The following is a 16365-nucleotide window of genomic DNA, read 5'->3' as shown; positions in this document are numbered from 1 at the left end:
ATAGGTTTAATTTATCACACCTGATGACAAATGTTTCTTAATACCACTTACTAATAGATGTACTGTATGTCTCCGATGGGAAGTGCTTATCAGAGGGCGAGGAGAAGTTGTATTTATATTATATTATAGTCTACCTCTTTCTACAATAGTCTTTCATAATCGGCCTTTGGAGGTCTCTTTGCAGTCACTGTGACTCTGCACCTGCTTGACAATTAAATCAGTTTCCTGTGGTGGGAATTTTCTACGGCAGAGCTGTTCATCTTCAGCTATGATGAAAATGACAATATGCTATGTCAAAGCTGTCTTAAGAGGGCAGGATATTGTGCGGCAGATTCAGCCTTGCTGATAATTAGTCCCAGCGGTCAAATGTGGTGCTGCAACAAAAAATTTCCTGCAGTCCTGAAAGAATTTTCCACATAGACTACCATTAAAGAAGACACATCTATAAAACTGCTGACTGGACACCTTGAATGACACACAGTGGCAGTTATTTGACATTTGAATTGAAGCCACATTGAAGCCTGTTTCACCTCCACCTGGTGAAATGGTATTCTTCACACTAAATATTTAGCTCATGTACATTTTAATTTAGTTTACTTAATAGATGCCATGGGGCAACTGCACAGCTATTAATATCAAAGAGAATGGGAAGTATGAGTGTGTGAATTCAGAAACTGAAAGCAAATGTACTGCATGTTTTTTTCATTAATCTTGTCATATTACTGTAGGTAAAACCATATACTTGCTCATGGATAAAAAGTGAAAGAAAGTTGAGTTGCTTTCATGGAACAAAATAGCAACAAACCAGAGTTTGAGGGACTAAAAAAATGAAAACCCAGAAATGTTAAGCAGTAGTCTGGGGAAGTTAGCAGCAGGGAGGGAAGACTTTATTAGAACTTGAAAAATGAACATTTCCTTGTTGGGCGGTCTCCTATATATCACAGAGAGAGAGAGACTATATAATTTCGTATATACTGCTGTGTTGCTAATTGCACAGGGCAGGGTACTCGTGTAAAAAAACACAAGGCTAATGATTGTACCGTATCAGTGATCACCCAGGTGGCAATTTCAACCCCGTAATAAATCTACAATAAAGATAGTTTCACTAGCTCTACTTTTCATTTTGAGTGTCTCATAATTCTGTCAGCTTTTGTAGATAGTGTGATATTTTCTCAATTTGTTCAAGGCCTATACTGCAGGTATAACTGACCATATTGATCCACCATTAAATCGAGGTTAAAGTTGTGGCTCCCCTGATCACTGGTGAAACTTACAAAACATTGTGATTCAACATAACAGCTGACTTGTGTTCATGCTTCATTACAGTTTCAGCATAGTCAACAATATAATGATACAGAACCATGTTGAAAAAGAAGTCACAGTTCAACAGTGGCTCTGAGATCTTTCCTGTGTTGCTTTACAATTTTTATATTTTTGACTGATGGTAAAATCCATTTGTCTTTTCAGCCCCCGGACAGCTTCTCCCCTGGCTAATCACATGACTTTATGATTCAGCAGTGAAAATGACAAAATGGAAAATCCTGATTCTTTCATGGGATGTAAAAATACAAGTCTTAGCTCTGGGCCATTCTAGTGTTTGACGCTCTGTGTGATCTGAATGTGGCTTTCCAGTCTTTGTAAATCATATTGATACATTTGCCACCAGTGTAACCTGAATTTGCTTTTCCATAAAAGCCATTATGACAAGGACATTGATTACTCTTTTAACATTTTACATATTTAGTCCATACTGTACGCATTTATTATGCAGTTGAGAATTATTTGCATCGTTGAATAATCACTAGTTATTTTCTTGATTAAGTGAGTAATTATTTGGTCTAAAAAATGTCAGAAAATATTGAAAAATGCCCTTTAAAGTTTTCTACAATGCAAGGTTGCATCTTCAGATGTCTTGTTTTACCCTAAAGATACCCTAAAGACATTCAGTTACAATTCAGATACAATTATATAAAAGAGAGAAAAGCAGCAAATCCTCACATTGGAGAAACTTTGATAACAACAAAATAGTTGCAGATTAATTTTCTATCAATTGGTTAATGGGCTGATTATAGCAGCTCCGATAATGACAAAAATCTATTCTCAGATACTCTTGAAATGTCCGTCCAAGGACAAATTTAATACATTTCTGCGCACACACTGTACATGACATTTGCAAGCACAGAGCATGCCTTTTCCTTGATCTTAAACATTATTTCAATTTGAAGAATATGGTAATAGGGATTACTGATGATGATGATTGTGGTGAAATGTAATGTTTTGTATTGAATTATTAATAAAACATGGTAAGAAGAAGCAGCAGCAACACTTTATTAGCAAAACAGTATTTTATTAGAAATATCTTGTATAAAAATGAACATGCTCTACACATTTTTATTTTTTCTATAGATAATTCATAAATATCCAGGCACTGTAATTCTTTTTTATATTTCTTTTTTTTTTTATAATTCAGTACAGAAAGCAGACATGATCAATCCATTTTAATAACGTACATTAACTTGCCATTTAATTTCAGTCAGCACTTACATATTCTATTTTGTAACACAGACAAAGTGTTTTAGAAAAATAAGAGGGGGGTTGTGGCAAAAAAGCATTAAATTATCATATTCACAAACACAAACAATCCCACAAACAATACTTTATCAAATGATGAAAAAACAACATTTGCAGCAACACCTTAGACTTTTGTTGAAGCTGAGAGAATCATTGATTAAACCAAAATTATTAGTTATTTATAATCCTCTGCAGTAGTTTTCCTTCTGGACATTACACCTCTCTCTCAAATTGTTTACATGACTTGTTATGAGTTTTGACATGCAACATACAGATTTTTGCATTGCTGAGGATAACATTTAATGAGACAAATTCCAGAGTCACTGTTTCTGACGAATACTTTAGAGACTGGAGACAGAAATGGAGTTTACACACTTAATTAGAAATTGTACATTAAATCCTTTCTTCCTTATGTTTGAACAGAATACACTTTAAAGGTAATGTAGATGCAAAGCAAACAACACCATGAAGGATCCATGGAAAGAATGGCAGGAGGAGTTTAATGGTTATGAGGCACAAAATGAAGGCACTGGCCCTTATTTATCAAGCAGCGATATGTCCTCTTTTAGATTTAAAAATGAATGGTTGTCAGTGTTACTGTAAAGATCAATCCATGTATTATTAGAGAAGTGATTCTCATTGCAGTAGAAATTTAAAGCTACATTAAGCATTTTTAATCTCTAGGGGGCAGAAAGAAAACCAACAGAGAAACACAAACCTGAGATACCACTGGCTCATACACAGAATCACATAGGCATCCTTGTCACACTTGTGACCTCATGACCAATGCTAGTCTATTATTCACTAGCCTTCAGCTCTGTTTTTGTTTCCACCAACTTCTGTGAAAAATATCTGGGTATCTTGCAAGATGCTAAACCTTCTTTACCAGTTATCCGCTGTTTCCTGCCAGGCAGGTGGTGACAATCTTGTTATTTGAGTGCTAGAGAGTCTATAGTTTTTCATATCAGGATGCTGGTAAGAGCCTGAAGACTATATTGGCCAAAAGACAAAATTGTAAGCTAAAAGAGGCTAAAAGCTGAATAGAGGTGGGTTTTAATTCTCAGTGATGTTCGGCACTGTCACTTAATGCAGGTTTACTGTATAAAAGTCTGTTAAGGCTAAATGAAATGGCTATTATGTAAAAATCTAACACTTACCAAAACACTATTACCAAAACACAAAGGACCGTGGAGAATAATGAAACATAGGATAATACAGGCTATAGAATTAGCCATAAAAAAGACTGTGTTGAATCTTTTGAAAGATAAATCACTCCTTGGGAAGCACTATGCAAGCCATCCACCTAATTATCTTTGAAGTATTGTCCATTGAATGGAAATGAGCTTGCACCTTCTCCAAATGGGTCTTCATGCTGAGTAGCTACATGTGCACCCAAAATACTATTAAAACTATCATTAATCATTTCCACTGTAGCCTCAAAGTCCTTGAACCAGAAGAGGAAAAAGTCTGTAGAAAAGAAATAAATTATCTCTGCAGTTACTGCATATCACAGGCGGTTCCCAGGTAATACTGTCCTTTGTGAATAGGTCTATCATAGACCATGAAATATTAAAAATTACACATCTGGTATGACAACAGACTGATGTGGTGTTTATTCCTTCAAAAATCAAGTATTTCATCAAGCTACCCTGCATTTAGAGACAGAACACATCATAGCAGCTAAACTATTCTAGCTTCACTGCAATAAAAGGGTTATTTAAACATAGAAATACACAATTACAGAAAACACAGGATAATGTGGAACACTGAATAATTGAATGTACCTGTTTAAACTGTAATTTATTGGAGGGTATGCCAAATGTACTGTTATATTTTTTGGGTTAAGAATGTATTTTTAATGTTGGGTCTGGTGGAACTTAAACAGATGAGGAAAGTTAAAGGGGACCTATTATGCATTTCCTTATTTTCAGTCTTATATATAATGTCACAATGTCAGATGTTGATATTAAACATGGCCAAAGTGTCAAATAATGAGGTAAACATATGTAGAAAAAAGCACCGGCTTCAGACTGCTCTGAACGCTTGGTTTCTGATGTTTTTTTCTACTTTTAGGCCCAGCCAGCTCGTGACAGATTTCTTTATAAGGACATCTTCTACACGCACAGTGCTTGAGTTCACTGCTCTGCTCCGCTAACATTATGGCGTTTCCCCTTTGTTTGGGGGGTAGTCACGCTGAGCCATGATTCGAGTCAAACTGGCATGCTGTGCTGTGCTGTGTTTTTCCATTACACAGCACAGCAAAGTAAAATAAGTAGTTTACCTGTTGGAGGTGTGCTGGTCGTCTACAGTTCTTCATCAAACATCATCATCACTGTGGCTGTTTCTGCTTGTTATATTCCTCCCTGCATTATTTCTAACTGATCCGCTGAACAAAGAGCTCCAAATATCTTCATATGTTGTTGTTTCGACTGTTTTTTAGCGCCGCTAATGAAGCTCTGCTAATTTGGTGAGGAACACGTTTCGATTCCTGTAAATTCTTCACAATAAACGTCCCCTGTTATTTAGTCATTTAATAGCTTTTATATGAAGCAGCAAAGCAGGAAATGTTGAATTTGCATTGGTGGCAACTTAACATGACTCTGATACGGCTACACCTCAGGAGGCTTCTGGAAAGCTGGCCAATCAGAGCAGAGTGGGCTCATCGGGAGGGAGGCCTTAAAGAGACAGGAGCTAAGACTGCCTGTTTGAGACAGAGGCTGAACTGAAAGGCTGCATAAAGGGCCAGTATAAGTATAAATAAAAGAGGAGTTTTTTGAGATATATATATATATAAATACATACATACATAGAGAGAGAAAGCTGGAAATGAGCCTAATAGGTCCCCTTGAAACTTCTAACAATCATCCAGCTGCTTGAATATGCGAAAGTTTCAACAAGCGTATGATAAATAAGGGCCAATAAATCTGGGATGTTTAAAGTATGCATCGTCAAGTCTCCAGGTCCTGGCTGACATTTATGCATGTGATGTAAACTATAAAGGTATACCATGGCAATTCGCTTTTAGTTGGCTCATTTTCTGTTTGAAGTTACTCTTTATGTAGCAGAGGGTAACCCAGTGGGTAATGATCCAAAATGACATCTCCACTGTGAATGACAACCATGACAAATGTTGCATTCCATTGACGTTGACAACACAGCACAGTACACGTGATGCTCCCACAAGCATGCTCTGGGACTGTACACTAGGTCTGCCAAGATGATGGCGTCATCAACATTATCATGAAACATTAATAAAAAAACTGGAATGACCCACTGCTTTTTTTTTTCCAGGTGTTTCAGATATGGTTAGTTCATATAGGAATACTGAATGGGCTGTAGTAAGGCATGTACAGTTTGAAGAATACTGCAGCTTTCAACTCCAATAATACCAGTTACCAAAAATATTGACTATATTTTTATACTGTTTGATCTTGTCAACTGCATTTGACTTTAGCAAAAACAGAAACACATTCCTGTTTTTGTTGAAATGAGACAAACGACTCAGCCTCAGAGAGAACTGACATTGTGTGCTATACACTTCAGAAGGAAAACATACTGTAGGCTCCAGGTGGTTCACTCAGCCTGCATCTGGAAGCTTCACTGCCCAATGCTCACGCATTTCTCAGAAAGGGTGGGAAGAGGAAAATTAACTGTCCAATCTCCCTTACATCTCCCATCTCCCTCCTGCAATCTACTAATTTCTCATAAATTTGGCATCCATGCCTTTACCTGATTCTCTAGAAAAATGTGACATCCTCTCTATTTATGGAGTAACAAATTCCCATCTTTCCACCCCAATCCTCTCTGCTGTAGTAGCTTGGAAGTCCTCCAGTATTTTTCCAGTATTCCCCAGAATCAGGTGATTTCTCCTCAGGCAGGCCCTTGCTCAGCTTCCACGGTTCGTCTCTGTCTTAGATGGCATGGTTACTGTAGCTTATGTATGTCTGCTTGGAGGCCAACACTGCAAGAGAAGGTGTGTGAGAACGAAGCGAGAGGGTTAAAAATCCATCGGGTGACCTGCAAATAGGCGTAAAACAGTAATCTTGCAGAGCACATGTTGGAGTCCAGATTGATGGGAGGTTCTATTCATGGGTGACTTCACCAATCATAATAGCAGGATAATGTAATGTAAAAACTGTATTTACAGGAATGGTATGTCCTCCATCAGCATATTGCATTTGAATTTAAATGTGTAATTTGCGATGCAGGAATGTCGGTGTGATTCAAAATAAACTATTACAGTGATGTAAAATTTTAAAAAATAACACTGATTAGGGCTGAAATTAATGATTATTTTCATTATGGCTTAATCTACCGATTGTGTTCTTGATTATTTTTTTGTCTATGAAATGATAAATAAATAAATATAATATTGGAGATTTCAAAAATGATAACTCCAGACCGATTGTTCTGTCAGACCAACCCAAAGATATTCAGTCTGCAATGATACCCTTACATTTGAGAAGGTGTAACCAGAGAATATTTGGTATATTTGCTCGAAAAATGACTGATGATTGATGACTGAAAGTGATTAATCAATAACAAAATAGATTCATTTTCTGCCTATCGACTACTTGATCAATCGACTAGTTGTTTCAGCTCTAAAATAGATTTAATACAATCTTATTGAATTGACAAACTACTGTTGATTGTTGCAGGAGAATTGTTGATTGTCATAGTACATTGCAGACATTCTAACAACAAATCACAGTTTGCACATTGAAATATTTGTCAAGACAGCGGTGCAGATGCAGTCAGGATCATTGGCTGTGGCAATGATCATATCAGTGTAAGTGCCTGCTATTACAGTACCATTCATGAAATCAGGGAAAACTCTGTCATAATGTTTTCCTCACAGCTGACTATATAATCTGTATCAAAAAATGCACTATATAGAGTCACCAAGCAGATCACAGTAGAGGTATAAAATGCAACAGTATCCATTCAAATGCAAGTCTTTTACCACATGCAAAGACCTGAGATTTCTATGTGCACAAAGCAAAGCATGCAGCAGTCCGTCAGTGTATTAACATTTTTGAATTGTAAAGCGTATTAGATGTAAAATACTATTAAGACAATACAGTATGTGATCTGACTTGGCACTATAAGTGTTGTCATCAATGTTTGATAATAGTGCTCATTATTCTTTAACATGCTTTTCTTGTTCCATGGAATTTTATATCAGCTGTGAATAAAACACACAAGATATGACCGGAGGGCAGAGCAAAACTGGTAATGACCATAGACAAGTCCAAACTGCTGGTTAAATGTGACTGTCATACCTGTGTGTATGTGTGCAGTCATGCTTGTATGCACACATATGTCTGTGTGCAAGTGTCAGCGCGTACATGTGTGTCATTTTTTTTTTGAATAAAACTGTCCTCAGCGAGCATGCTTGCTGGTGGTAATCACACTACCGATCTGCCAATCTGCCCACAGCAGCCTTGGCTGATTAAATATGTCAGAGGGGATGAATCCAATCAGAAGACAGCTGAAAGCCAGAGCAGGGGCAAAAGTGCTGTAGAGGAGAGATGTGTAATGGTAAGCATTTCTGTATATTTGTCAGTGCCATGTTGGGCGTGTGAATGGGGGCGGTATTCTCGCCATTTCATCCAAAGCATCTCTTCCAAGAGAAGCATTGATAAATGAACCTTATTTTAATATTTATGTGCTGCGAGGCCAAGATAAAGAATAGATGGTCCAGAAAGAATTGGAGCGGGCAGACCCATCTGTCTTTTCCTTTTCACTCTTATTGTTGTTGTTGTCCTATTACCACAAATTCCTTCTTTTGTCAACAGGGAAACAAATTACAGGGGACACATGGCTATCGCTTGTCTCCTGCACTCAGGCAGAGTGGTGTCATCTTCTCACATTAACAGGCTTTACCATGCTGATTGGCCATTTTACAGCACCACACACCAATGTTGTCTATCCAAGTTAATGTCTTGTTGGTCAAGGGTGGATTTGTGAGTGCGTGATTACTGCCTTGTATTATTCAGGGTGCTGTATTTTAGCCAGGGGCAGCCGGGGGTGCTTTGTGCATAGTAAAGGCAGGCACGAGTGTTGTGGGGAACATTAGCAGAAATTAACAGGAAAGAAAGTGGTCACACATAATAGAAGGGCAAAATCATTATCTAATAAGGTTACCTGAGAGTCTAAAGTCCCTCACAAGGGTCCCCTCCCTCAACACAGTCTGACACATAGGCACAAAGAGCAGTTGTTAGATTCACAGTTCAAACCAGAGGGTGAGAATCAGCATGTATATATGGGCTCTATAATAGGATAAGATATAACAGCTCCATTCTGAGGTAGAAAAAAAAAAGGCATGGATGCTAGTGTGGGCGCAGGCTTTTTAGTCCTAATACACACCATTCTATACTGTTCAGCTTGTCAGAGTATAAAATCAGGACTTTCAGTAATCAGAACATGTGTGGTTGCTTGATTGGATTTAAGCCTGCCCCCACACAGGGACTGCCTACTCATACACTTTATCTTGGTGATTGAAATATCCTCTTTTCCAACACTAAGCTGCCCGTCTCCTTTGTCCTTTTCAAAATCAGAATAGTGTGGGCACCCTGTCACACCTCCTGATTCACAAATCCAGTGTGGTAAGAGTTGGTGAAAATGGAACCTTTTTTTTTTTCTGTTCCTTGTATTCAAAATGCAGGATTATCCTGGTGAAACACATAAGTTACTTCCTGCATTTTTTTGTTTTTCCAGTATACTGTGTAGCTTATGTAGAACATACAAAAAGATATTTGAAATATTATTGGCTCTTGTTCAGTCTAAGAAGAGTAATATATTGGGCTATAAGCATTAATTTGGTCTGTCATTGATCAATAAAAAGCTGAAAATGTGGAATTAAGAAACCTAATCCTATTCCAGCTAGACGCTAAATTAAAACCACTCCAGTCCTAATCATTCATACAGTTCTGTTTGTCTTCTTCTCGGATCATGAACCATTTCAGATGACACAAAGTATAACACTACTTCTGTCAGCACAGACACTACATCCTAATTTCTCATATGCTCACGGAACGCTCGCTAATTTCCCGAACTGCTGAAGTGAAAAATAACACTGCTGTCAATTATGTTCACCTAAAAGGAGATCATAATGTTCAAGTAGACATGCATATTCTACAACTGCTATAACTGCACACAGAAACTGCTCATTGCACCAGCATAAAATCAGCTCCTGGTTTACGTCCACTGGAACACATCTCATTCTTTTTTGTTGTCTTTATTGCTGCATTAGTAATACCAACCTTGTGTTTCAAGACTTTCACAGAGTTCAGACTTTGCCTCTCCATTGGGCCTCAGGCCGCCTTTGGGGTTGAACTTGTTGGACATGGTAGCTGCAGTGACCACAGCCTTCAGGCTGCGCTTGCGCTTGGGTACGTTCTGCTCTGGATGGAAGAGAACCACGTAGACCTTAGGCATGTAGAGCATTCCCAGAGAGACAGATGCACTAAGGCTTACAGAGATGGTCAGGGTTGTGGTCTGAATATACATCTGTATTATGGAAGAGACAGAGGAGACAGAAACAACAGAATCATTTGTTGAGGCTTCACTTAGTGATGATCAGTGAAGGCTCAATTTTAGAGCTTTCAGTAGACTGAAGCTTTCAAAGTCTTGCATGTAAAACAAACACTGCATTATTCAAGTAATATGTGGATAGTAGATGATTATGTTTTTATGTAAATCACAGCCTCTTGTGTAGAAGAACCTTTGCACAGCGTGTAGTATCACATAATCATATAATAAGAGGTTATTCTTATTTTTTTATTTTCATGTGTGGATGCATCACCCTGAGGTCTCTCCTTTCATTAATGTGTTTGTTTATTTATGATATACAACTAATAGAAGTGCCCCCCTGATGGGTGTCTATGTAGTTTGTGTATAGATGTTTTTGCCCTGAGGTTTTAGACAACAGCATAAGGATTGTATGCTCTCTGAAGCCAGTGACAGCTGCAACCCACAGCTGGGTAGCAGATATATAGCTGCAGGCAACAAATATGGAGCTGAGAGAAACATCCTACAGCATATTAAAAGTGCCTGCAAGTGATTTTTCATTGATGATAATCATCCCCAAGCTCATACACTGTCCATCTCTGATGCAAGAATGTGGTAGGTCAGTGCAGGGGCTGTAAAAATATGATCATGTTTGATATTGACACATTAATGTTAAAGTTTTGACATATCAATTGAAGGCACACAGACCAAATAGAGAACATTGTACAGAAACAATTTAAAATTGTAATTCCATTGAATTCCATTAAAGAAACATCATTAAAACCCATCAAAGTAGTAAATCTGAATTTGAAGATTTGTTTCACAGTGATCCTACTTCAACTTTTCACAGTATTCCAGTGTAAAGAGCATTAATAAAAAAAAATAATAAGAAGAGAACAGTTGACTTTTCCTCTTGGGTGAAAATTGTAGAGGTCCTGTGAACTTGATGAGCAAAAGGCAAAGAGTGTACAGTGGAAACACAGCTGGCAGACATCCTTCAAAGAGATTTGCCTGAGGTTTTGTCTGACATTACATTTGCAGACATCACAAATGACTGAGTCGTTTGGCATGAGAATAGCCCACAGGGCTCTGCACCACTAGCATGTCAACAGTTACAAATGATGTTTCCCAACATGGGGTTATGACATATGTTGTTTGCATGTGAGCTTGTGCAAAATTCATCTTCTCAGATTTTTACAAACTTTACAGCACCATGACAATCTAAGCTGTAGGTACATATAAATTAGTATTAATCCCATAGGGATTTATGATATTTCGAATTACATCATAATATATGTATATTTTGCACACATACTACAAGTAGGACATAGTTTTGTAGGGCAAGGTTTACAAAATAAAATAAATAGCCTGGCCTGTCATGCAGTGACTATGATATAAGTTAATGTAATAAAAGACAAAAACTATAAGGAAGCCTGGCACAAATTAAGCCCCAAAAGCCATGTCAGTTTAGAAAAAAAATGTCAGTGCAAAATGGAAGTGATAGGGCATTGTGTTCCATCATACTGAAAGCAGCACATGAGCATTCCTTGGTGATAGAGGGGGAGTGTTGTAATCTCCTGAGAAGATTACACGTGGCCTGGGGTGAGTTCGGAACAATATTGCTCCCCCTCTGGAGTACAGAGTGGAGTCACTCTGTGAGGGGAGTCAAGACCCTTGTCCACTTCCATCGGCCCTAGTGACATAAATTTTCCCTGACACGCCGATATGATTGCCAATCTGCTCCATCGGCACAGCGAGGGAACAAGGCTGGGGACAGAAACTGAGCCATTATAAAGTTTCTTTGAAGCAGGATTGCTCTTTTTTGTCATTAGGCTTCAAATTTCTTGTACAGCCAGCTGCCAGAGCTGTCTACACCTATACACAAAGCATGTTAACAGGAACACACCGGAACAGGTCTTCCAAGTCCTTGTACCCAAATATTTTGACTGAGGCTTTCTGAAAATAGATTTGCATGAAATTATTTGCAAAATATTCTATTATCTATATTCGGTCATATTCATTAGTCTCTGGCAAACCATATACATTTTTCACAGAAGACATTTTGATATATCACAAAGTTTAAAAAAAAAAAATTAAATGATTGACGGCTGAATTCCATTTATTGTCTCAGGATCCTGGTATTGTGCATGCTGGCTAACTGTCACACTGTCATGTAACGTGTTGTCCGACCATGTTGGAAATGAAATATGTTTATAGTTGTTCCCAATGGCCGCACTTAGAAAAGCCGACCATCACAGAGAGGGAAGAGGAAGGGGGAGATGCGTTTAAATCCGAGGATAATGGCACATATTTCCTGACAGTCTCTCCTGAAAAGCAGTCATAGCGGTGCACTCAGCAAAAGTGACATTTAGTTGTGTGATGAATGAAAAAGGAAAGAGAGAAGTTGAAACCCTGACTCCTTACTCACCTCCACGCAGCTGACCAATCACTGTGTGAAGTAGGTGTGAATGTTGGCTTGTCTGTTTTGGAAATTTCCAGAAATGGCAGTGCACAGCCACCCCTTATCCGCTGTTAGAAAGGTGCGGGGGGATGGGGTTTAATGGGCTTTTCCACTGTCCAAGAAGCATGTCTGAAGGAGTATAGAGCCACCTTAATGTCTGTGCTTTTTCTAGTATGACCAGTCAAAATGTTCTCAGTTCTCACTCTAGTGCTCTCTCTCTGTCTCAGGGTCTATGATCTTTAAATTATTTTATTTGTTTATTTTGTAATGTGTAGATATGTAGATCTTTTAAAAAACATGTTTATGTTGAAATAAATATACCTATATATGTATTGGTTTGCTCTCTTATGGACATAATGCGCAAAAATAGATATTCGAATGGATCAAACCTTTGTGTTTTTTAGAAATAATAATCAAATGTAATTTTTGGGCCAATTTTGACAGCCCTAGTGAACTGTATTTACTGCATTAGTTTATATTTGTGATGTTCTTTTATAGTTATACAGTCTTTCTAGTTTCATTTCATGGTGTAAATGAATATGATTCTTTGTGATAACAACATAAAAAGACTTGGAGTTGTGTAAGTGCCAATTGGATTAGATTGAAACCCTGTTAGACTGAGAATTATTTCCCCTCTCAGTTTTATCCACCCGGAGATACAAGTGATGAACAGAGATTATTTGTGTCTTGGCTGCCTTTTTCATCACTGGCTGTGTTTACTTGCATGGAGTACCTTAGCTATTGGCCACACTCTGGGGAAAAGTGCATGGTCCCTAACCATGTCCCCATGGTATAATAAACCAGTTGACAGAACATATATATAGTCCACCAGCAACGAAGTACAGCAAAGATCATAGCAAGTCACTGGGCAAGCAACCTCATAGCATTAGGCAACAGTCTTGCTGCCTGTTGATATTAAAGGGCTTTGACTAAATCTACAAAAAAACACATCTGGCAAAGACCACCTAATGTACTCTTCTACCACAAATTGATTCAAAATTTCTCCTTGTATTATTTGATGCAGAGTGTTAAGTTGTTGTTCTGTTTGTTGTATAGTATTGAACATGGCAGACGCAGAGCAAAGGAAAGATGACTAATGCCTTACTGTTTTGCTCTCCAAATTTTCTCTTTCTGATCTCACTGACAATTTTTTCTTCTTGTGTAACTTGGCAGGCTTGTACTGAATGCAAGAAAAAGGTAGATGACTGTTCCAGACAATTTTCCAATTATAAGTCGAGTAATATTTGTCAAAAGATGTTAATGTAAAAATTGTACTTTGGAAGAAGAATAGATTCCAAATGTTTTCTTAGGCAACTGTAATGTTCTTAATATTACTGGGTTACTACAACTATACATGTTTTCAAACTGAGTAGAAAAAAAGTGTCCCGAAAAGGGCACTTCCCTTCCGCAGCCTTTGTCCAAGAAACACACTTTCTATGTTTTAATAGGTGTTTAGGCATTTCACTCTACACCGATTTACTAGTACCAAATGTCCATGAACACTTACTCACTACCTTGCCTTTTAACAAACTCTCTTTTATGTTACTGGCAATCCAGAGGCTGTTATAAAGTTGTTATTGTTATTATTGTGCAGCACCATAGTGTTCCCGTAATGCCTCTATTGAAATCGGTAGTTTGACTCTCTGAGTCGCTTCTTCTTAAATGTACATCTGTGTTGAGCAACCTCAAAATTAGCACTTGTAAGAGGTAATTTATGATTCATTTTTAACTGACAAGAAACATCAACAGCCGCAGTAATTTTATGCTACTTCACAAACACGCGTTATCTATTTCTGTGTGCATGAATGTGCAGTGATTGACTACTCATTCCCACCCAGTGAAGCTGAATCAACACACGTGCGCGCACACACACACACACACACACACATACACACACACAGAAACACAATTAAAGAAAACATATCCAAGCAAACTTGAGGTGAATGAATTATCCTCACAAGTCGGCTCTAAAAGGCTTGTAATCCCCACAGTGGAGCACAAAGCCCATCATCTCATGATGAATAGTGGCAGCATCCACAAACACAAGGCTGATGCTATGCAACAAATATAATTTAAGTGGCCATTTTCTCCACAACCAGGCACACAGGAAATAAAAAAAGAAGTCCAAATGGAAAACTGATATCCAACATGCACAAGTGAATTTGATCCACTTGCTGCCATTGTGCTCTCTGTAAATACAGTACAATTGGAAAAAGCTTAGTTACTGCGTTGGCATCTGTGCACAGATCTAAAACTTGGTTGGCTATTTTATACTTTGGCCACATTTCAAGTGGAATATTTACCTTTTCTGCTGATTGTGAGGTCCCAAAGAAGATAGGGATGAAGGCAAGCCATACAATGCAGGTGGTGTACATGGTGAAACCGATAGGTTTGGCCTCGTTGAACGTCTCGGGAACCCCTCTGGTCTTGATGGCATAAACTGTGCAGGTGACCATCAGCAGCATGCTATAACCCAGCAGACAGATGAGGGACAGATCTGATATATCACATTTCAGAACACCACGGGCCATGACGGGATTGGCCGTACGCTGGTCCTCATAGTCGATGATGGCTTGCGATGGGTCAACGCCAAACCAGATACACACCCCAAGGAGCTGCACTGATATCAGGCTGAATGTGATGACTAACTGGGAGGCTGGGGAGATTAATCGAGGGGCACTAACAGACATCTTGCCCTGCTCAAAAATTCTGTAGATCCGATTTGTCTTGGTAAGCAGTGCTGCATAGCTTATACTCATACCCAGGCCCAGGAAAATCCTCCGCAGCGAGCAAATGACCACATCAGGAGTGGAGATCATGAGGAATGTTGTAGCATAGCACAGAAAGATACCAGTCAGCAGCACATAGCTCAGCTCTCGACCTGACGCCTTAACAATGGGTGTGTCATTGTAGCGTATAAAGGTGACGACCACAAACAGAGTAGCCATGATGCCCAGGACTGCAATGAGGACAGGGATGACTGCCCATGGGGAGCTCCACTCCAGCTTGACAATGGGAATGGGAACACAGCCAGTGTGGTTCTCATTTGGCCGCAAATCAAAGCGACACATCTTGCAGGTGTAAGTGTCTGCCTGATACTGGTAACCATCACAATTTTCGCAGTGCCAACAACATGGAATTCCCTTCACTGTCTTCTTGCGCTGCCCAGGACGGCAGGGTTGGCTGCATATAGAGGAAGGGACTTCTTGTGTTCCACCAGGCCATTGCATCTCATTGATCTGGAAGGACATGTATGAAAAGGAGAAGAATTAGCAGAAATGACCAATTGATTCCACATCACTACACTAAAACTATATCCCCACATCCCTAAAACCCAAACAAGTTTAACTAATACTGTGCAGTTCCTCAGTTTATTGCGTTTGGACAAGCTCCTAATCAGAATTAAAGGGCAGTTTTAAAATAGGATTAAACTAACCCTCAAGGGTCAGTAAAGCAAAAACATTAGCACAATTTACTACATATTGTTTGGCTTATTACATAATGCATGAGTCTTTTTTATCAAGACAGCATTGTGTAAACTCATCAAATTATAACTCAACAGGAAACGCCTCTGCTGTTTAATTACTTCCAAGGAATGTTGCACTTACTTGAGGAAAGATAAGTAAATGAAGTGTAGCTGCATGGTACTGCAGTCTCAACACAGTGCAATGCAGTATCACACGCTTGCACTAATGGGTTGACGTTACTTTATTTTATTTTTAATGCAGTTGACTTAAGAGATCTTATTGAGTGAAATATGGTGTGCGAAGGGATAGGGAATATTCAATTATTCAAATAAACATCTGGATGGTTTAGATGAT

The 16365-nt window shown here is 38.5% G+C and overlaps 1 protein-coding gene across 1 annotated transcript in view; it reads right to left on the bottom strand.

The window, feature by feature from the left end:
• Positions 1-5386: 5386 nt before the first annotated feature.
• LOC122982284 (metabotropic glutamate receptor 4-like) overlaps positions 5387-16365 on the bottom strand; it is a 35248-nt gene continuing 24269 nt past the window's right edge. Inside the window, exons 7-9 of the mRNA XM_044351471.1 lie at positions 14848-15783; positions 9837-10083; positions 5387-6532 (exon numbers count right to left, since the gene is read on the bottom strand). Coding sequence (XP_044207406.1) covers positions 6483-6532; positions 9837-10083; positions 14848-15783 — 1233 coding nt within the window. The 3' untranslated portion in view covers positions 5387-6482. The remainder of the gene's footprint in view (positions 6533-9836; positions 10084-14847; positions 15784-16365) is intronic.

Source organism: Thunnus albacares, chromosome 5 (genome assembly GCF_914725855.1).
Source record: "Thunnus albacares chromosome 5, fThuAlb1.1, whole genome shotgun sequence".
In the NCBI taxonomy this organism is placed as follows: Eukaryota; Metazoa; Chordata; class Actinopteri; order Scombriformes; family Scombridae; genus Thunnus; species Thunnus albacares.
This window is presented reverse-complemented; position numbering and strand designations above follow the sequence as displayed.